At 43.9% G+C, this 22,035-nt stretch overlaps 1 protein-coding gene and 1 long non-coding RNA gene across 3 annotated transcripts; one reads left to right on the top strand and one right to left on the bottom strand.

Moving 5' to 3' along the window:
• Window positions 1–3,004: 3,004 nt before the first annotated feature.
• Window positions 3,005–3,982, top strand: LOC118396977 (uncharacterized). Its single transcript, XR_004828307.1, has 3 exons — window positions 3,005–3,216; window positions 3,503–3,547; window positions 3,784–3,982. It is a non-coding gene; the product is annotated as an uncharacterized LOC118396977 (long non-coding RNA).
• A 6,199-nt stretch (window positions 3,983–10,181) lies between these two features.
• Window positions 10,182–17,872, bottom strand: zgc:112083 (uncharacterized protein LOC550461 homolog). Of its 2 annotated transcripts, none has more exons than XM_035792257.2 (10): window positions 17,713–17,872; window positions 17,040–17,225; window positions 15,448–15,674; window positions 15,208–15,319; window positions 14,923–15,075; window positions 14,731–14,805; window positions 14,393–14,513; window positions 14,147–14,285; window positions 13,858–13,982; window positions 10,182–13,758 (listed from the first exon to the last, which is right to left on the bottom strand). In XM_035792257.2, exons 2-10 carry the CDS (start codon window positions 17,188–17,190, stop codon window positions 13,341–13,343), a joined length of 1,521 nt encoding a protein of 506 aa, XP_035648150.1. In that variant the 5' UTR covers window positions 17,191–17,225; window positions 17,713–17,872; the 3' UTR covers window positions 10,182–13,340. The 2 variants fall into 2 exon arrangements, with proteins under 2 accessions (XP_035648150.1, XP_035648151.1); XM_035792258.2 differs by having other exon boundaries at window positions 17,709–17,834.
• Between the last annotated feature and the right edge of the window lie 4,163 nt (window positions 17,873–22,035).

The raw sequence follows: 22,035 nt of genomic DNA, 5'->3' as shown, positions 1-22,035 counted from the left end.
GAGGGGTTGACGGGTGTTGGGTGGCAGGACACAATACAGATATCCCGGTTAGCCAATGTGCGGGAGCACTGGTTGGTCGGCCCAGTTGAGGTAGTATGTACATGAATGTATAGTTAAAGTGACTATGCATATATGATAAACAGAGAGTAGCAGCAGTGTAAAAAGAGGGGTTGGGGGGTGGCACACAATGCAAATAGTCCGGGTAGCCATTTGATTATCTGTTCAGGAGTCTTTTGGCTTGGGGATAAAAACTGTTGAGAAGCCTTTTTGTCCTAGTCTTGGCACTCCGGTACCGCTTGCCATGCGGTAGTATAGAGAACAGTCTATGACTGGGGTGGCTGGGGTCTTTGACAATTTTTAGGGCCTTCCTCTGACACCGCTTGGTGTAGTGGGCCTGGATGGCAGGCAGCTTAGCCCAGTGATGTACTGGGCCATACGCACTACCCTCTGTAGTGCCTTGCGGTCAGAGGCCGAGCAATTGCCGTACCAGGCAGTGATGCTCTCGATGTTGCAGCTGTAGAACCTTTTGAGGATTTCAGGACCCACGCCAAATCTTTTTAGTTTCCTGAGGGGGAATAGGCTTTGTTGTGCCCTCTTCACGACTGTCTTGATGTGTTTGGACCATTCTAGTTTGTTGTTGGTGTGGACACCAAGGAAGCTCTCAACCTGCTCCACTACAGCCCTGTCGATGAGAATGGGGGCATGCTCGGTCCTCCTTTTTCTGTAATCCACAATCATCTCAGTCTTGGTTACGTTGAGGAGCCTGGGGAGCCAGGCCCAGCCAATCAGAATGAGTTTTTCCCCACAAAAGGGTTTTATTACGGACAGAAATACTCCTCAGCACTCCCTCAGACAATCCCACAGGTGAAGAAGCGGGATTTGGAGGTCCTGGGCTGGCGTGGTTACACATGGTCTGTGGTTGTGAGGCTAGTTGGACGTACTGCCAAATTCTCTAAAGTGATGTTGGAGGCGGCTTCTGATACAGACATTAACATTACATTCATTTGCAACAGCTCTTGTGGTCATTCCTGCAGTCAGCATGCCATTTGCACGCTCCCTCAACTTGAGACATCTGTGGTATTATGTTTGACAAAACTGCACATTTTAGAGTGGCCTTTTGTCCCCAGCACAAGGTGCACCTGTGTAATGATCATGCTGTTTAGTCAGCTTCTTCATATGCCACACCTGTCAGGTGGATGGATTATCTTTGCAAATGAGTAATGCTCACTAACAGGAATATAAACAAATTTTATGCACAAAATTTGAGAAAAATGTGCTTTTTGTGCATATGGAGCATTTCTGGGATCTTTCATTTCAGTCCATGAAAAATGGGACCAACACTTTACATGTTGTGTTTATATTTTTGTTCAGTATAAATCTCCCATTTGTCATTCAGTAGAGAAGCAGCTGTCCATTAGGTTGGTCAGCCTAATAAAAACAGCTGTAAACACATAGAAAGGTGACTGTTCAGATCAATGAAATGAGGGGTTCAGTCCATTCATGTAACTTCTGTACTGTATATGCTCAGAATCTAATGCTTGTATACAATGCCAAGAAGAACTGCTACAGCTGGTTTAATTCAATTGAGATAAAGGTTACTCACTTAAGTAGTGGAAGATTAGACAGCCCTCCATGAATTCTCTGTATTTTAAATTCCAAATGGAAAGTTAAACTTGGCCATTTAATTTACCTGTATGGAGGTCGTGGTATATTGTCACGCCTGTCTGAAGGACTGGACCAAGGTAAGCATACATTTTCTCTTTATTAAAAATGATGCCGACAAAACAAAGAACAAAACCGTGAAGCTTTGGGCTGTGCCCTGAACAAAGTCAACTTCCTACAAAACAGGTGGGGGAAAAGGGTACCTAAGAATGGTTCTCAATCAGAGACAACGATAGACAGCTGCCTCTGATTGAGAACCACATCCGGCCAAACACAGAAATAGAAAATCATAGAACATAGACTGCCCACCCAAATCACACCCTGACCAAACCAAAAAAGAGACATCCAGGAGGCCTCTTCCTTGGCCGAGGCACCGGATACACTGGGCCGTGGAGGCACACTGGTAGTCTCGAGTGCATAGCTGGCCCCACCCGTTCTGGCTGGTTGAAAAATATTTTTGGGGCTGCCTCTCGGGCTTCCTTGCCAGCCGTGTTCCCACATACCGCTGGTTCCTTCTGCGGCTGCCTCTGCTCTCTTAACTGCCTCCACCTGCTCCAATGGAAGGCGATCCCTTCCCGCCAGGATCTCCTCCCATGTGTAGACTCCCTTGCCGTCCAGAACATCCTCCCATGTCCAGGAGTCCACATTACCATGCCGCTTGGTCCCTTGGTGTTGGGACGTTATGTCACGGCTGGCTGAAGGTCTGGACGAGGTGCAGCATGGTAAGCGTACATTTTCTCTTTATTAAAAATGACGCAGACAAAACAAAGAACAAAACGTGTCGCTATGTGTCCTGAACAAAATCAAAGTTAACTTCCCACAAAACAGGTGGGGGAAAAGGGTACCTAAGTATGGTTCTCAATCAGAGACAACGATAGACAGCTGCCTCTGATTGAGAACCACACCCGGCCAAACACATAGAAATAGAAAATCATAGAACATAGACTGCATAGACATAGGGCTTGACATATATCCAATGTGGTATGAAAAGTTTTAACCCCCCTATAGCCAGTATTCATACGTAGTAGTCATAATGTTTATTATGTAAGTGTGTCTTAAGTTGGGCATTCCTAGGGCAGCTCGGGCCTCTGGTCTAACGCAGAGTAGTTATGGTTATTTGGGTTGTAAAGGGGGTTAAATGTTCTGTTCCAGATCCCCCTTTAGAGAATCGACATCCCCATGTATCCCCATTACCACCTCTTGGGCTGTCTGAGTGACTGAGTGTGAATGATAGAGAGATGAGAGAGAAAGAGAGAGAAAGAGAGAGGGTGGATGAGGAGGAGAGAGAGTGCTAGAAAGCGAGCGAGGGAGGGTGAGTAAGACAAAGCGAGGTAGAGGAAATATTTGCTGAGTGTTACCTGACACTACAGACCCTACAGACAGACACAGAGGATTGTCTCAGAGCCAAATTAGTCTCATGCTGGAGAGGCTGGATTTTGAATCACTTCCGAAGTCCGATAAGGGTTTATTCATTGGAGTAAGCCACTTGCCTGCCTTTTTGGATTGCTGCTAAGGTTGGCTGACAAATTGGACATGCATTGGCACAATTGATAGGTTAGTATATGTGTGTTTATGTCTGCCTGTTTCAAAGGCATGATCGTTGAAGGTCTGAAAACGTAAAATGTTTGTCCGGATTTAGTAATTGGTAATGATTTGTAACATAGGTACGAATAAACATAGTTTTTCCATGATCTGGTGTCCATAATATGGTATGGGCTACTGCACATTGTATTCATTATTAGCTGATTTTATCGGTTGTTGTGTCTTTGAGACTATTTTGAATGGAGAAGATGTTTGGAGAGACTCTGTTTCACTCGGTTTCACTCTGTTTCTCTCAAAGAGCTGAGAACCATTTTGGAATCTGTCAGCAAGTACAGACAACTGTGTGAGTGTGTTTTAATTATCAGCTCAACCTCTTTACTATGACACACACACAGAGAGGGCTGCAAACTGGTTAATGGACTGTTTCCTGCCAATTGAGATGACTGAAATACTTACAGTAGCTTACATTGTAAATTAAGGGTGTAACTTAATTTCATTTTTGGATTATGTGTGGGTGTTCTGCATTCTTGGCCGTTTTCACATACATGTCCTTCGTTGGTGTCTCTTTTTTGTGTGCAGGCAAGGACGCAATTTAGAGAACAGGAGTGGTTAACCTCCAGCTAATCTTGTCTTTATGAGAATGGAGGGATCAAGCCATTGGATCTCTCAGGCCCAGAGGGGTTAGAGAGGTCAGGGCAGCCATGGCACTGTGATGACTGACACAAACAGCCAGGAAGTAAAGGAAGGGAGGACATACCTATCCCACTGGCTGACAGCTCCAAACACAGGTTTAACCCAATGCTTTATGTATACACTCAATGACAGATAGGGGGCACTGTGTTGAAGCCACCGTGCCTCCAACTTGGCACTCCCCCACCGTTGTAAAAAATATTTTAGAAGCTATAGAAATGCATTTAATAATGTCTACATTATTAGAGGGCTAATGTTCTCTCTCTGTATTGCCTCAGGCCTAATGCTGGCCCCACCCCATCGTATTGCATCAACTCTGCCCCATACAAACCCCATCTCTCACCAAGGGATTTACTCCATGCAGAGAGAGGGATCAGTTGTTCCATCCATAGAGAGGGGCTTGAAAGGGGGGCATCACCCTAAAGAGATCCCAACAATCCATTATGAGACTCCCAAAGCCCCTTTCACTATAGAAACACCATGCATGGCGAACAAGCATAATCCAAGGCGGATTTGTTGATTTGTTTTCTGTTCACAGGAGGTTTTCAGCAAAGTGAGTTAACTGCAGGTTATATGCGTTGGTGATTCTCTATGAACTTTTGTCTCAATGTGGACAGTAATCTGGCACACTGGCACAAATCAATTAAATGGATTTGTAAAGCCAAAGTCCTCAATTGGATTATTCTAATAATGCAACCCATAACTGGAATATTTTTTAATATATTTTTTTTAGACTGTGTGGTCTTTGAAACTAGAGTGTCCTGTCCTGTGAAACACACCGAAGGCCTAGATTCAATCAGATCAAAAGTTAACTGGAGATAGCCGACACCTGCATAGCTAATGTTTCGGCTGTGTCAGCAGGTGTAACTGTGTTGGAGCTGCTCTTGATCATCGTTGTAAAGCCACAACCGCCACTCGCGTTAGAAGTTCAGAACGAGAAAGTGTTGGCTATATAGAAATAATTACGCTCAAATGGAAAAATCATTCAACGAAATAATGAGGATTTCTTTCAGCCTAGGTATAATGCCAGGAGCTGCTGTTGTATTTGACAGCATGTAGTTCCACCTCCGACACCGCCAAAAAACCCGCTATAGATGTTGGTTAAAGCAGATCTGTTTGAATAGAGACCCTTGTTTTCAAGCTGTTATCAAGTTCCCTTATGTTTTTCAAAAGAACCTGTTACCTGTGATAACATCTGCAAATTTGTGTATGCGACCAATACACTTTGATTTATTACTATGGAGCTACAGTATATATCAAATCAAAGTTTAATGGTCACGTACACAGATTTGCAGGTACAGTGAAATGGTTATGTTTCTGCACTGGTACTAGAAACATAAGCACGTCACTGCACCTGCGATAACATCCGCAAATCTGTGTATGTGACCAGTAAACTTTGATTTGATATATAGCTCCATAGTAAAACTTGCCTTAGCTCGTGTCAGTATCAGACCAGTTGGCCATATAGCTGATGAGATTTTCTAAATGACTAGGGATTTTCCTAGAATGAGGGAATGTCATTGTCTGACATCACTTGGCAGATATGATCAATTATGACCAAAATTACATTATTTGTCTACACTCTTAGAAAAGAAAAAGCTCTCTAAAACTTAGGGTCTGAAGAATGGTCCCATCCCATGGGGACAGCCCAAAGAAACCTTTTGGAATCCTTTTTTCTTCTTTTTTTTTACCCCTAATTGGTAGTTACAGTCTTGTCCCATCACTCCAACTCCCATACGGACTCGGGAGAGGCGAATGTCGAGAGCCATGCGTCACACTGCTTCTTTGACACACAGTGAAGAGGCGACTCCGGGATGCTGGCCTTCTACGCAGAGTTGCAAAGAACACAGATACAGGACAGAGGAACTCTGCCTAGGAGGCCAGCCTCTTCACTGTTGACATTGAGATTGATGTTTTGCGGATACTATTTAATGAAGCTGCCAGTTGAGTGAAGACAACGTGCCATTGGACAGAGGAGTGATGGTTGCTGATATTGGGCCTCTGTAGCCCTACGTAGATATTCTATTTTAAAAATTACATGTAAAAAAAGCCATTTCCAGCTACAATAGTAATTTACAACATTAACAATGTCTACACTGTATTTCTGGTCAATTTAATGTTATTTTAATAGACCATTACAAATTATTTATATTTCAATAACAAGGATATTTATAAGTGACCCCAAACTTTTGAATGATAGTGTACATGTCAGTACATATACACATCAAGTAGGTCACAAGGGGAGAGGCGCAGTGCCGTGAGGTGTTGCTTTCTTTGTTTTTTAAACCAGGTTTTCTGTTAACTTGTGCTATATAAGATGGAAGGGAGTTCCACACACTTACAGAAGTAAGTTCATCTCTAGGAGACAGAACACATCTCCATCCTGAGTGGTATGACGGCTGCGTGGTCCCATGGTGTTTATACTTGCGTACTATTGTTTGTACAGATGAACGTGGTACCTTCAGGAGTTTGGAAATGGCTCCCAAGGATGAATCAGACTTGTGGAGGTCAAAAAAATGTTCTGTGGTCTTGGCTGATTTCTTTAGATTTTTCCATGATGTCAAGCAAAGAGGCACTGAGTTTGAAGTTAGGCCTTGAAATACATCCACAGGTACACCTCCAATTGACTCAAATAATGTCAATTAGCTTCTAAAGCCATGACATAATTTTCTGGAATATTCCAAGCTGTTTAAAAGCACAGTCAACTTAGTGTATGTAAACGTCTGACCCACTGGAATTGTGATACAGTGAATTATAAATTAAATAATCTGTCTGTAAACAATTGTTGGAAAAATGAATTGTCATGCACAAAGTAGATGTCCTATCTGACTTGCCAAAACTATCCTTTGTTAACAAGAAATTTGTGGAGTGGTTGAAAAACAAGTTTTAATGACTCCAACCTAAGTGTATGTAAACGTCCGACTTCAACTGTAAGTACTCAGAACCTTTACTCAGTACTTTGTTGAAGCACACTTGGCAGCGATTACAGTCTTCTTGCATATGACGCTACAAATTTGGCACACCTGTATTTGGGGAGTTTCTCCCAGTCTTCTCTGCAGATCCTCTCAAGCCAAGTCAGGTTGGATGGGGAGAATCGCTGCACAGCCATTTCAGGTCTCTCCAGAGATCTTTGAATGGGTTCAAGTCCGGGCTTTGCCCCAGTCTGAGGTTCTGAGCGCTCTGGAGCAGGTTTTCATCGAAGGATCCCACTGTGCTTTGCTCCATTAATCTTTCCCCCATCCTGACTAGTCTCCCAGTACCTGCTGCTGAAAAACAACCCCACAGCATGATGCTGCCACCACCATTCTTCACTGAAGGGATAGTGCCAGGATTCCTCCAGATGTGACGCTTGGCATTCAGGCCAAAGAGTTCAATCTTGGTTTCATCAGACCAGAGAATCTTGTTTCTCATGGTCTGAGAGTCCTTTAGGTGCCCTTTGGCAAACTCCAAGCGGGCTGTCATGTGCCTTTTACTGAGGAGTAGCATCCATCTGGCCACTCTACCATAAAGGCCTGATTGGTGGAGCGCTGCAGAGATGGTTGTCCATCTGAAAGGTTCTTCAGAGGAACTCTGGAGCTCTGTCAGAGTGACCATGGCCCATCTCCCGCGATTGCTCAGCTTGGCAGCGAGATCTAGGAAGAGTCTTGGTGGTTCCAAACTTCTTCCATTTAAGAACGATGGAGGCCACTGTGTTCTTGGGGACCTTCAATGTTGCATTAATGTTTTGGTACCCTTCCCCAGATCTGTGCCTTGACACAATCCTGTCTTTGAGCTCTATGACAATTCCTTCAACCTCATGGCTTGGTTATTGCTCGAACATACACTGTCAACTGTGGGCCCTTATATAGACAAGTGCCTTTCCAAATCATGTCCAATCAATTGAATTTACCACAGGTGGACTCCAAGTTGTAGAAACATCTCAAGGATGATCAATGGAAACAGGGTGCATCTGAGCTCAATTTTAAGTCTCATAGAAAAGGGTCTGAATACTTATCTAAATAAGGTATTTCCTTTTTTTATTTTTAAGTCATTTGATAAAATTTCTAAAAACCTGTTTTCGATTTGTCATTATGGGTTATTGTGTGTAGATTGATGAGGAAAAACATTAATTTAATTCATTTTAGAATAAGGCTGTAATGTAACAAAATGTGGAAAAGGGGTCTGAATACTTTACGAATGCAATGTATAGATGTTATCTGATGTAAGTTATTGATTTCATGAACCTTATTTCTAAGGCTACATCTGTACAGTCATGGCCAAAAGTTTTGATAATGACACAAATACACATTTTCACTAAGTCTGCTGCCTCAGTTTGTATGATGGTAATTTGCATATACTCCAGAATGTTATGAAGAGTGATCAGGTGAATTGCAATTAACTGCAAAGTCCCTCTTTGCCATGCAAATGAACTGAATCCCCCAAAAACCTTTCCACTGCATTTTAGCCCTGCCACAAAAGGACCAGTTGACATCATGTCAGTGATTCTCTCATTAAACACAGGTGTGAGTGTTGATGAGGACAAGGCTGGAGATCACTGTCATGCTGATTGAGTTCGAATAGCTATAAAAGGAGGGTGGTGCTTGGAATCACTGTTCTTCCTCTGTCAACCATGGTTACCTGCAAGGAAACACGTACCGTCATCATTGCTTTGCACAAAAAGGGCTTCACAGGCAAGGATAATGCTGCCAGTAAGATTGCACCTAAATCAACCATTTATCGGATCGTCAAGAACTTCAAGGAGAGTGGTTCAATTGTTGTGAAGAAGGCTTCATGGTGCCAAAGAAAGTCCAGCAAGCGGCAGGACCGTCTCCTAAAGTTGATTCAGCTGCGGGATCGGGGCACCACCAGTACAGAGCTTGCTCAGGAATGGCAGCAGGCAGGTGTGTGCATCTGCACGCACAGTGAGGCAAAGACTTTTGGAGGATGGCCTGGTGTCAAGAAGGGCAGCAAAGATCCACTTCTCTCCAGGAAAATCATCAGGGACAGACTGATATTCTGCAAAAAGGTACAGGAATTGGACTGCTGAGGACTGGGGTTAAGTAATTTTCTCTGATGAATCCCCTTTCTCGATTGTTGGGGCATCCGGAAAAAAGCTTGTCCAGAGAAGACAAGGTGAGCGCTACCATCAGTCCTGTGTCATGCCAACAGTAAAGCATCCGGAGACCATTCATGTGCGGAGTTGCTTCTCAGCCAAGGGAGTGGGCTCACTCACAATTTTGCCTAAGAACACAGCCATGAATAAAGAATGGTACCAACACATCCTCCGAGAGCAACTTCTCCCAACCATCCAGGAACAGTTTTGTGACGATCAATGCCTTTTTCAGCATGGATGGAGCACCTTGCCACAAGGCAAAAGTGATAACTAAGTGGCTCGGGGAACAAAACATCGATATTTTGGGTCCATGGCCAGGAAACTCCCCAGACCTTAATCCCATTGAGAATTTTTGGTCAATCCTCAAGAGGCGGGTGGACAAACAAAAACCCACAAATTCTGACAAACTCCAAGCATTGATTATGCAAGAATGGGCTGCCATCAGTCAGGATGTGGCCCAGAAGTTAATTGACAGCATGCCAGGGCAGATTGCAGAGGTCTTGAAAAAGAAGGGTCAACACTGCAAATATTGACTCTTTGCATCAACTTCATGTAATTGTCAATAAAAGCCTTTGACACTTGTAAATTCTTGTAATTATACTTCAGTATTCCATTGTAACATCTGACAAAAATATCTAGACACTGAAGCAGCAAACTTTGTGGAAATGTATGTGTCATTCTCAAAACTTTTGGCCACGGCTGAAAATGGGCTATTTTCAGCTCTTTCCTGGGTAGCTTATCAGAGTGGAAAAGAACAAACAAAACAAGAGAAATATACATTCGGCAGTCCATTAATCAGTTGGTGTGTGTAAGTGTCCCCCCCCCCTCAACTGTCTTATCTCCTCCTACCCCACTGCTCCCAGTGAGTGCCTCGCCTTCTACTGCCCAGCAACCAGCAGGTAGTTCCTACTCAGGTACATCTTCATCTGCTTAGCTGCCATTCTCCCTATATAGCCTTTTGGAGTGGTCCTGTTTACAGATATGTTAGTATCTTCAGACACAATATAGCAGAAATTATTACAGTTACATGGAATGTGTTTGTCATGTCTGCTATGCTCGCCCTCTTCAGAGCCCAGTGTGCTGCAACAGATGGGTTCACGCTTCCTGGCCTTCCAGGTTTCTGGCCGGACCACCCTCTACCTGTCCACTGAGGTCCACAAACACCAACATCAGCACACATAAATGTACAGAGAAGTTAAATTAAAGCTGCTCTTTAATTGTTTGTTATTCTTCTTACTTTAAGGTATTTTCTTAACTGCATTGTTGGTTAAGGGCTTGTAAGTAGGCATTTCACTAAGGTCTACTACACCTGTTGTGTTCGGCGCATGTGACAAATAACATTTGATTTGAAGTTCTACAGTTTTATATCAATTATGTTGATGAAACCTGTACAAATCTAATGAATGTTCTTTTTTTATTTTGTCAAATTCTCAACTAATGTGGATCCCTTCTACAGACACAATGTAAGTCTCTCTCATACACTGCTTTTCTTTACTCTACAGCAGACCCATCCACATGTGATGCCAGGGTTGGCCCCCATGGCACCCAGGACCCTTCAGCTCCCTGCAGGGGGCCTTCCACCCTCCCAAGGTACCAGTGGAAAAGAGAGTAATGGGAAGTAAGGAAGTTGGGGCAGAGGCAAAATATATAGTATTTAGGTATCATCAAGTTATGGTGTCATGAGTTAGTAGTGTGTGATCAGAAGTCTACATTTCCTTGTCTTTGTCAGACATCAAATGTTCTAGACATGGCACCAGGACCTAGGATTGGGTCACACAAGCACCTACTTGTGTGAGAAGAATCCCAAGAGTACCCTTTAGATCATTTTAATTTCATCATTTCAATCATAAGAGTATCGCCAAAATGTTCTCATTTGAAAAGCGTTTTGTGTTCTGTTTCGACCAACTGAACTGGATATTCTCTCAGAGACCAGGAAGATGGCATACAATGCATGTCCGCATTGCATAGCAGATCCACCACCATAAACTGCGGGTGAAGGTATGAAAATGTGTTGAACATCCACTAAAATGTGTATAAAATCCCAAAATTATCATTTGTATCTAAGCCACACATAACTGGCACTATATCTGTCTGTCCTTCCATTTCTCAGCAGAAAATGCAAGTGACCTCACAAGCAATCCACTTCGGTATCAAGCCGGAGTTTCTGACTCAGCCTGCTGGTCCTGACCTGATTCAAGCCATCCACCATCAGCGGGACCGTATTCAGTCCTCCACCCCATTCTCTAACCAAGGTGAGGACAGAGACCAAAGACTTAACCTCCTTAAAAAGATGACTTATCTCACTAGAGTACTGTAATCTAACACAGACAGAAATTACTCAACATAGCATTTTCCCATTGTTCTCCTGCTCCAGAGTCACAGTACACATCCTTCATTTGGAGTTTTGGGGACAATGAGTGCCACAGCATTTGGTGGAATGGCAATCCTAGCATTAAGTGAGTAGTACCTTCAGTCTCCCTTCAGCATTGGTTCAGTATTGTGACAATATAATCATAAAGGAGGGAATTGCCTTTTGAAACTAACATTTCTTTGACTTGCTTATTCTTCCTCCTCTTAAAAACAGACTATCCCATGATCTATCACAAAGACAATCTAAATGCACCAAATGGAGAAGTAGGAGTAACTCCTGAGTGATGGAGCAGGCAGCAGAAGACACCCCTGTCCTCTGAATGATAACCTGAACGACCAGGAAGATTCAAGCAGGAAACCTCAGGACAGGGAATGGGGAAAGCAGCTGCACCTACCCAGAGAGAAGATGGAGGAGAAACAGTACTTAGTGGAGAAACATCAAGGCCACAATGTTGCAGGGACTCTTGACATTTCACCGGGCTAAAGAGAAGTCTGTTCCTCAGACAATGACCTTGAAACCTGATCAGCGGTCCAATGGCAGCCGTAGCTGGGAGTCAGGAAGAGAGGGCTTGAGTGTGAAAACTACATAAAGGCCAAGAAGATGAAGCGGCAGAGAGAGGATGACCAGGATTTCAATGATGACCCTCAAACCCATCCTCCACGTGGTGTAGTGGGAGCCAGGCTGTTGAAGGCAGCAAACTGGTCATACAGAGACACACATCACGGCTTTCCGCACCCACCCCATCACTGGCCCTGAAGCAGCAGGAGAGGGCTTACCTCATGGAGATAGCGTCTGACTATGCTCAGAGAGGAATACTACCAGCACAGCCTCCATTCCGTCACCATGGGAGGCCATGTCACCCATCCCAGCCTCCTGACCTCCACCTATTCCAAGTGACACATATTTCCATGGTGGGTCTCACAGAGCCCTCAGAGTAGCCTCCCCAACAGAACTCTTCCCCCTGGGTCCTTAAGCACACTGGTGCCTCTGGTCCCCTTCTCTCTCCCATTGTCTGGCGCGCCCCACAGGACTACCTCGTAATGACAGAAATCAGAGGACGCTATTCTGTGAGCTTGCTTGCCTTAGAACTGTAACTCTGTAAGGTCCTGCTTCAAGACAAATTCTGTGATTCTGATTATTACCTGTATGACACAGATATAGGACAAACTACTGTGTTGAAAAACGATTTACATCCTTTAAAACACCTGTAAATTGATGAACAATGATTTTGTTCAACATAAAAGTGCAAATTCGTTCATAAAATGTTAACTCATGAGTTAGTCTGGTTACTGTTCCTAAAATGGACATACAAAAATATAACTGACAAAACTTAAATCTAAAAAAACTTGGTCAAATCATAAGCTACAGCATTAATGAAATCAGATTATCCAGTGACCACAAAGGAAAACCTAAAAAAAAAAAAAAAAAAAAGTGACCTGAGACTTCTACACTAAAAACCTGAGGTGATTTCAAAACTGCTGTCAATGGGGTCACATTCTGATGCTGCCAACGCCCTCGCCGCATTAAAGATAATACTGTAAAACACTAACAAATAAAAACATTTGATCAGGGATAGTAAGCACTAACAGTCCTCACATTCTTGTCAACTTGTCACATCTCTTCCAGAGATACTAACATTTAGTGAACTTTAATAAACAGTCCATCCCAGGTTAAGCCCAGCCATCATACATGCAGCACAGCTGTAACAATGGAGTGATTCAGTAATGCTACATTAGTGGTCTCCAACACTGGTCCTGAGAAGATACTGGATCTGTATTTCTTCAACCAAGTGCACATTTCACAAAGGAATGACAGTGCGTTAGATATGAATGGCTGCATTCATCGAATGGAATATTCCTATTCATTGAGATACAATTCAAGTTGGTATCACTACTTTAGTCTACAGGATCAAGGTTGGAGACAACAATGTGGTAACGTCAATAGTTTACTTGGACCACTAGAATAAGGAGGGTCTGTGTGTGATCACACCACATCCATCCCCAGACCCCTGGCCACCTCAGTCAGGGCCCTCACAGCACCCGAGGGCCCGCAGGAGTCAGAGCCGTCCCGGGTTGCGTCGGGGTCATCCCCCATATCAGACACGTTACTCAGTACACAGTACACAGGTGAGTCACTGCTCCTGGGGCTGGGCTGGGCTGACATCTCCTCCCCTGCAGAGAGCTCTGAGGAAGAGGAGCAAGAGGAGGGGGAGGAGGAGCCAGGGGGAGAGCCATGACTCCTGGCTGCCCGGGTGGCAGCTCTCTTGGCTCGGCTGCTGGACCCGGGGCCCTTATGGGGCGTCCTCTTCTTAGCCATGTTCTTCATGATCTCCTGAGTCACCTCCACTGTCTCGTAACGCACCATGTTCAGCCTCAGGTAGCCATCTTCATCCTCCTTGTATCTGGAGCAAGCCAAATAATCAACAACCACCCCCTTATGGTAAAACTGACTAACTCATGTTAACTAATAACACAAGGGAAAGATCAAGTGCTGTTCATACCTGAAGCGGGAGTGTCCAGAGGGCCATTTCAGGTGGTGTTTCTTGCGCAGGTGGAGAGTGAGTGTGTAACACCAAGAGAAGGTTCTGTCACAGAGATGACACTTGTATTTTGAGACCATTCCACCCTACAGGGGAAAATTACACAAGTGTCAAATGGAGTACACTTGATCAAAATTCCACAAACCCAAAAACATATTTGAAATGGAAAAAGTCAATCTTTGACACTGATCTTGATTCTGTAGGTCTATTGAGCAGTGAGTGAGTGTTCCCTGCAGACAGTCTCAAGTACCTCGTGTACTCTCTTGTAGTGCTGGTTCATGGTGTGGGCCATGCGGGAGGAGTAGTCACAGCCCTCCACAGAGCAGTGGTAGGCCGCCCCCTCATTATGTGTCTCCATGTGCTTCCGCAGGTCGTGCTGGTTCTTAAAGCTGGAAAACATGCATCATAAACAAAAGTGCAAGCAAAATAATATGTGCACAATATGTTTACAGACCATAAGGGTCAGTAAGTTGTGATGACTCTGTGGAACAACAACCTGCTCTCACAGAAGTCACAGGGAAAGGGTCGCTCGTCACAGTGGCGGAACTTGATATGGATCTTCAGAGTGGCGAGAGAGGTGCAGGTCATGTCACATAGGGGACACTTGATATGGTTCACTGAGAGGCAGAGGATAGATCACTCATAAGGTTTATAGTGAAAGAAACTGGACACAGACAACAGCCATCATCAGCCAATCAAAATATCTTATTGACAAACCCTATTGATAGCACTACAACTAAAATAAATCGGACTAATAGATGTACATGTCCAAGCCAGACATGGAAAATGAGCTAAATAATACTGAACAAAAGTGGTGGAGAACAGCACACTCACCATGTTGTCGTACATGGTCTCTCAACAGTCTCTCATTGGCAAAGCCTTTGTCACAATGCTCACACACCAGGGACTCTGCAATAATCAGAGGGCATTCAATCAAATTAAAATGTACATGTCTAAGCCAATAACATATCTGCCTATAAGCTGTAAAACTGTGACTTCTGGCCAGGCAGAGCTGAGCCCATTCACCCTCTGGCTCGGCCTGTCTGTGGATGTGGTCGAAGAACTTGGTGTTGCTGGAGAACATGCAGCCGCAGGTGGGGCAGGCCACCAGACGCTCCTGAGTGTGGCTGCGCAGGTGCTCCCGCAGACGGTACTTGATCTTAAAGAATGCATCACAACCTGTGGAAACACATGAAGAGGATATCAGCTGAAGCAGGCCAACAAAACATCAGTATATTCAATGTAGCACTACAGCAGGAAAGGTTGTGCTGATACAGTATAATGTGATCCCTTTCTTGCCCCTAGCAGTACCTTTCCAGCTGCAGAAGATGGCCTGCTGCTGGTCTGGGAGAGGAGAGAGACCAGTGCAATGAGCGTGCATGTCCACATGCCGATAGAACCACTCCGGGTTGTTAAATGTACTCTGTAAGCAAAAAAACAACAAACATTAAGTACATCACATACACAGAATCACTAAGGGTGGCAGTGGATTATAAGGGAGATGTCAAACAGTGGGCTGCAGAATCACCATCCAGGGTATTATTAACTTACATCACAGTGCTCCCACTGGCACACAAGTCCCTCTGAGATCTCGGGGACCAGGTTGTTGCTGTGGAGGTCCTGGGTACAGCTGGGGAAGTTGGGGTGGGACTTGAGCATCTGCTCCCCAATGAACTTGAGTTTGCTGTGGAAGGTGTGGAAGTGAGCATGGATCTCCAGCTCCCTGGGGCTGCCCATAGCCAGGAACTCACAGCCCTCCCACAGACATGCATAGTCATCTAGAGGGGGCAACACAACACACGTTATCTGGCAAAAGGCAGTAGGTGTTAGTGATATTCTGGTCAGCATATAATCAACTATGTCTCAGTACTTTTCAAAGGCTTCCTGTTCTTGACTACTTTCCTTTGAAATCACTTTTTTATTTTTATCACCTTTATTTAACCAGGTAGGCCAGTTGAGAACAAGTTCTCATTTACACAAACAAACATACAGTCAATAACATAATAGAACATTTAAAAAAAAATCTATTTACAGTGTGTTTAAATGTAGAAGAGTAGGGAGGTAAGGCAATAAATAGGCCATAGAGGCAAAATAATTACAGTTTAGCATTGACACTGGAGTGATAGATGTGCAGACGATGATGTGCAAGTAGAGATACTGGGGTGCAAAAGAGCAAGAGGATAAATAACAATATGGGGATGAGGTGTGCTATTTACAGATTGGCTGTGTACAGATACAGTGATCGGTAAGCTGCTCTGACAGCTGATGCTTAGAGAGGGAGATACAAGACTCCAGCTTCAGTGATTTTTGCAATTTGTTCCAGTCATTGGCAGCAGAGAATTGTAAGGAAAGGTGGCCAAAGGAAGTGTTGGCTTTGGGGATAACCAGTGAAATATGCACGTGCACGTGCTACGGGTGGATGTTGCTATGGTGACCAGTGAGCTGAGATAAGGCAGGGCTTTACCTAGGACTTATAGATGACCTGGAGCCAGTGGGTTTGGCGACGAATATGTAACGAGGGCCAGCCAACGAGAGCATACAGGTTGCAGTGGTGGGTAGTATATGGGGCTTTGGTGACAAAACAGATGGCAGTGTGATAGACTACATCCAATTTGCTGAGTAGAGTGTTGGAGGCTATTTTGTAAATGACACCACCGAAGTCAAGGATCGGTAGTATAATAAGTTTTACAAGGGTATGGTTGGCAGCTTGAGTGGAGGAAGCTTTGTTGAGAAATAGGAATCCGATTCTAGATTTCATTTTGGATTGGAGATGCTTAATGTGAGTCTGGAAGGAGAGTTTACAGTCTAACCAGACACCTAGGTATTTGTAGTTGTCCACATTTTCTAAGTCAGAACCGTCCAGAGTAGTGATGCTAGTTGAGTGGGCGGGTGCGGGCAACAATCGGTTGAAGAGCATGCACTTAGTTTTACTAGCATTTAAAAGCAGTTGGAGGCCACAGGAGTGTTGTAAGGCATTGAAGCTCGTTTGGAGGTGTGTTATCACTGACAGACTGTAGGCGCCAGAAAGATTTCAAATTCTACATTTGCTTCCACCTGATGGAAAAGACTAGGGAAAAGAAGCTATTGGGACAATACTGAGACACTGATGTAGCCGTCACCTGCCAGTCCCCTCACAAACCCACCTAGTTCTTCCATAGCATCTCTGTCTCCTAGGTGATCCTTCAGGTGCAGTGACATGTGTTCACTGAGCTCCTCCATGCAGTGGCCTTTGAAGGTGCAGGACGCCCACTTACAAGACACCACCAGGTTGGACAGGCTCCTCCTTTTCGCCATGGTGATCTGGCTGCTGGACACAAGGTAGGTTGTCCCTAGAACCAAAAAAAACAGCAGGTGTTGTTAGAGCTAAATAGCCAAAACAGTCCTAACAGCAGGTTCGATTTAGTTAGCCAGTTCACAACACCATTATAAGCAAACTGGATTAATTCTGGCACAAGCTTCAATTGGTCACTATTTTTCCAATATGACTAACAATGCTATTTAGTTAGCCAGCTAGCTTCAAGTGGGACATATGCCAAATACGTATGTGCCTGTGCCAAATACCTAACATGACATTACAAAACTAGCTGGCAGGCAGTTTTAATAACGTTAGCTAGCTAGCTGGGATTTCCAACATTGGAAAGAGTCGTAAACCAAATATATTTATAACCAATCCCCACCCCCTGTCTGTGCGTAAACTTTAGTTAGTTACCAAATGCTAGCCCTTTATCTTTGTACAGATTCTGATACAATATACACGCTCCCTAAACATTACTATAATAACATTGTTAGCTAAATACCATATGTGAACTTACTTACAGACTATGTTGTCCTTTTCAACAGATGTCAGAATATTTTTCGTTCCCTCCAATGTTTTTATCCACTTCCGGTCACACTACAAACAGGAAGTTCCCACAGTAACTGCTTCTTCTTCTTGATCTTCGACGAGGTTTAACGGTGGTTGGCATCCAATGTTTCATTACCTCCACCTATTAGACTGGAGTAAACTCCCTTAAACTTTGCTTGAAAAAATACATAAACAAATACCCTACCATCTAACACTGCACCCACAAAAACATTCTAAAAATGAATAAAATAAAAATAGTACCACCCTACTCCCATATTTAAATCTACTCTCCAGAGGATGGTGCGGTTTGCACAACGCGTCACCGGGGGAAAACATGCTACCCACCATGACACCTACAGCACCCGATGTCACAGGAAGGCCAAAAAGATCATCAAGGACAACAACCACCTGAGCCACTGCCTGTTCACACCGCTATCATCCAGAAAGTGAGGTCAGTACAGGTGCATAAACGCTGGGACCGAGAGATTGAAAAACAGCTTATATCTCAAGGCCATCAGACTGCTAAAAAGCAATCACTAACTCAGAGAGACTGCTGCCTACATTGAGACCCAATTACTGGACACTTTAATAAATTGATCACTAGTCACTTTAAACAATGCCACTTTAAATAATGCCACTTTAATAATGTTTACATATCTTACATTACTTATATCACATGTACTGTATATACTGTATTTTATACCCTCTATTGCACCTTGCCTATGCTGCTCGGCCATCACTCATCTATATACTTATATGTACATATTCTCATTCGCCCCTTTAGATTTGTGTGTATTAGGTAGTTGTTGGGGAATTGTTAGATTACTTGTTAGATATTACCGCACTGTTGGAACAAGAAGCACAAGCATTTCACTACACTCGCATTAACATCTGCTAACCATGTGTATGTAACTGATTTGATTTACTTAGTCCTACCATGCCAACAATTTGAAAGGATGGGACATCACAACTTAACACACCCTGTAACACTTCTGATGTCAAGTCTTGCAGACCCAAATACCTCTCTGCATCTGCCACCACAACCTCAATTTTCTGTGACTTCCGTTCCATCCCTGGAGTACAGTTGATAACCATTGCTATAAATGCTAAAAATCCAATCTTACTAAAACATATATGACTTGTTGGCCTATACCTCTGTAGTGGTACAGATCTACTACTCTCACCACTCCCCTCAGGATCCCTCCCCTTGACCCATCTTCTTCTACTTTCTTCACTGCCTCAGCATATGACAACTTCTGCACTATTCTAACCCTGGAAACCTCAACCTGCCTCTCTCGCACAGGACATTTCTGATCCCCAGCCCCATGGGCACCCCTACAATTAACACATACCACTACTTTCCCCAATGCTACACATTCCTTTGTCTCATGCCATTCTGGACACTTCTCACACCTTGGAACTTTCGTTCTACACACTGCTACCACATGACCATAAGCTTGACACCTGTAACAACGTAATGCATTCGGCACTAAAGCTCATACAGGATAATTTATATATCCAAGCATCACTTTGTCGGGCAAAGACTCAACATCAAACTCAAAAGAACAGACAATGACTCTTCTGTTTCACCACTCTCGCCACCCTGTCTGCGTCGCACCAAACGATGGAAAAGGTGGGCCGGACAGGACCAAGTGTCCACATCACCAATGAACTATCATGGTCCAAACACACCAAGACAGTCGAGAAGAGGGCACGACAAGACATTTTCCCCCTCAGGAGACTGAAAAAATTTGGCATGGGTCCCCAGATCCTCAAAAAGTTCTACAGCTGCACCATTGAGAGCATCCTTACCGGTTGCATCACCGTCTGGTATGGCAACTGCTCAGAATCTGAAAGTAAGGTGCTAGGGTAGTGCGTACGGCCCAGTACATCACTGGGGCCAAGCTTCCTGCCATCCAGGACCTGTGAAGTGGGATGTGTCGGAGGAAAGCCCATGGAATTGTCGAAAACTCCATCACCCAAGTCATTGACTGTTTTCTCTGCTGCCGCACGGGCAAGCGGTACCGGAGCCGCCAGACTATCGCATTGCTATTTTCCTAACTCTTCTTGAATAATAGTTGAAGTGTACCTATGATGACAATTACAGGCCTCTCTCATCATTTTAAGTGGGTGAACTTGCACAATTGGTGGCTGACTAAATACTTTTTTTACCCCACTGTACATGTCAAGCAAAGAGGCACTGAGTTTGAAGTTAGGCCTTGAAATACATCCACAGTTATACCTCCAATTGAGTCAAATGATGTCAATTAGCTTAATAGAAGCTTCTAAAGCCATGACATCATTTTCTGGAATTTTCCAAGCTGTTTAAAGGCACAGTCAACTTACTGTATGTAAACTTCTGACCCACTGGAATTGTGATACATTGAATTATAAGTGAAACAATTGTTGGAAAAATTAGTTGTGTAATGCACAAAGTAAATGTTCTAATCGACTTACCAAAACTATAGTTTGTTAACAAGAAGTTTGTGGAGTGGTTGAAAAACGAGTTTTAATGACTCAAACCTAAGTGTATGTAAACTTCCGACTTCAACTGTACATCTTGTTCTTGCTTTCTCAAGAAATGCCATTTAACCAGCTGTCACAATCTCTGTACAATCAGCACGAACACCTTGGGATGTAGCGCTCAAAGGTACATCCCACTGTTGTGTCTTTACTTTCATTAACTGACAATTTTTTGTTTTTATCAAAGATTCTCTGTAATTAGCATTACGTGATTAACTAACCTCATATCTGAGGCTATTATATAAACAGCGTTATGATCATGTGGCCGTATTGACTCCCATGAGTTTCACAAAATTGTACCAAATGGACCAGTTCGTAGCTGTAGTCTTCACCGATCTTTTATACCTTCTCCAGAACATGAATGTTGTTCGAACCTCAAGGTCTGTGTGGTGGAAGAAATTCCTTTGTTCTCTTCTATGAAAACTCTACTCTCTCTCTCTATACTGTGGCCATGAGGAGATACTCTCTTCCAGCAATTTACGACTTCTCTCTGACCACAGCAGTCTGTGTGTAGGAGACAGGGAGATGGGATGGGGCTTGGTGTACCCAAAGAGGACAACGTCATGACATACACCCCCCCGCCCTGGTGGTTTGGATCTTGTTTGTCGTGCAAGTTACAAATCAACATAAAATCATGACCACATGATGTCTTGTTTGTAGATCATCGTTGCAGTCCCCTCTGGTGGAAGAACTTGGTAGGCTTCTCTGATAGCGGAGCAGTCCACCACAAGAATGAGCCGTTGATGTCCGGTTGGTGATCGCCGTTGCGGCCACCTCTAGTGATTTACCTTGGTAGGTTCCCTGGAAGCTGCAAAGTACCCCAGGAAGGGCCAGGGGATGTCCTGGTTGGTGATCGCCGTTGCGGTCCCCCTCTGGTGGTTTACCTTGGCAGGCTCTCTAACACTGGGGCATGCTGCCACATGTATGGGCCGTCGGTGTCCGGATTTGGGATCGCCGTTTCGGACTGGAAGATCTGGGCAGTAACTTAGGCAGATGTTAACAACGCACACACAAAAATATATATAATTGTATTAATTCCCCAATGAGCGGCGTTGTGGCACTAAGTGATGGTTGTATGGGGACGTTGTTTATGGCTCTATCACTTCCTAAGTGTCAAAGGAACTGAACCGAAAAGGAATGAAAGCATAAACAAAAGATATACAAAATATAGTTCTTACACAAAAATCATCTAATTGGACTGTATTCTATATACGTCCAATGCTCTGGCAAAATGACTATCATGGCATTGTCTCTAATGCCATATCTAGGGTTTTCCTACTTGGTGTGTTTCTTAGGCACTATCCTAAGTTGATAACTATATGATAGGTTTACAGCTGTAAGGCACTAGTTTTGGGCAATCTACAGGGATGACCTATGGACTTCTGGGAAGAAAACTGGTGAGTGCTGTAGAGTCAAAGCCTAGAAGTAAATGTTAAACTTTACTAAGGCTGGTATTTTGCTTGGACCCTTACATGATCCTAGCATAAATCCTAGTTGGATGTTCCGTTGTACATGTGCGTTTATGCTTACACAAGCGCGCATGTCAAGGGAAGAAAACCAAGTATCCTGGCAGATTACAACTTGTTCAGAATGAGTCTGACGTAGTCAGGTAATTTTCAGGTCAATGCCGGGAGGTCAGTCAGAATTGGTGTCGAGGGAGTCTGTAGTAGTTTTTACTACAAGTCACTGTGTCTTCCACTATTGCAGTGGTGATAGCTATTTCATAGCTATGTTATCCACTGAGGAGCTAACCTCATGACGGAAGTACTCTT

The sequence above is a fragment of the Oncorhynchus keta genome, chromosome 18, assembly GCF_023373465.1.
Source record: "Oncorhynchus keta strain PuntledgeMale-10-30-2019 chromosome 18, Oket_V2, whole genome shotgun sequence".
In the NCBI taxonomy this organism is placed as follows: Eukaryota; Metazoa; Chordata; class Actinopteri; order Salmoniformes; family Salmonidae; genus Oncorhynchus; species Oncorhynchus keta.
This window is presented reverse-complemented; position numbering and strand designations above follow the sequence as displayed.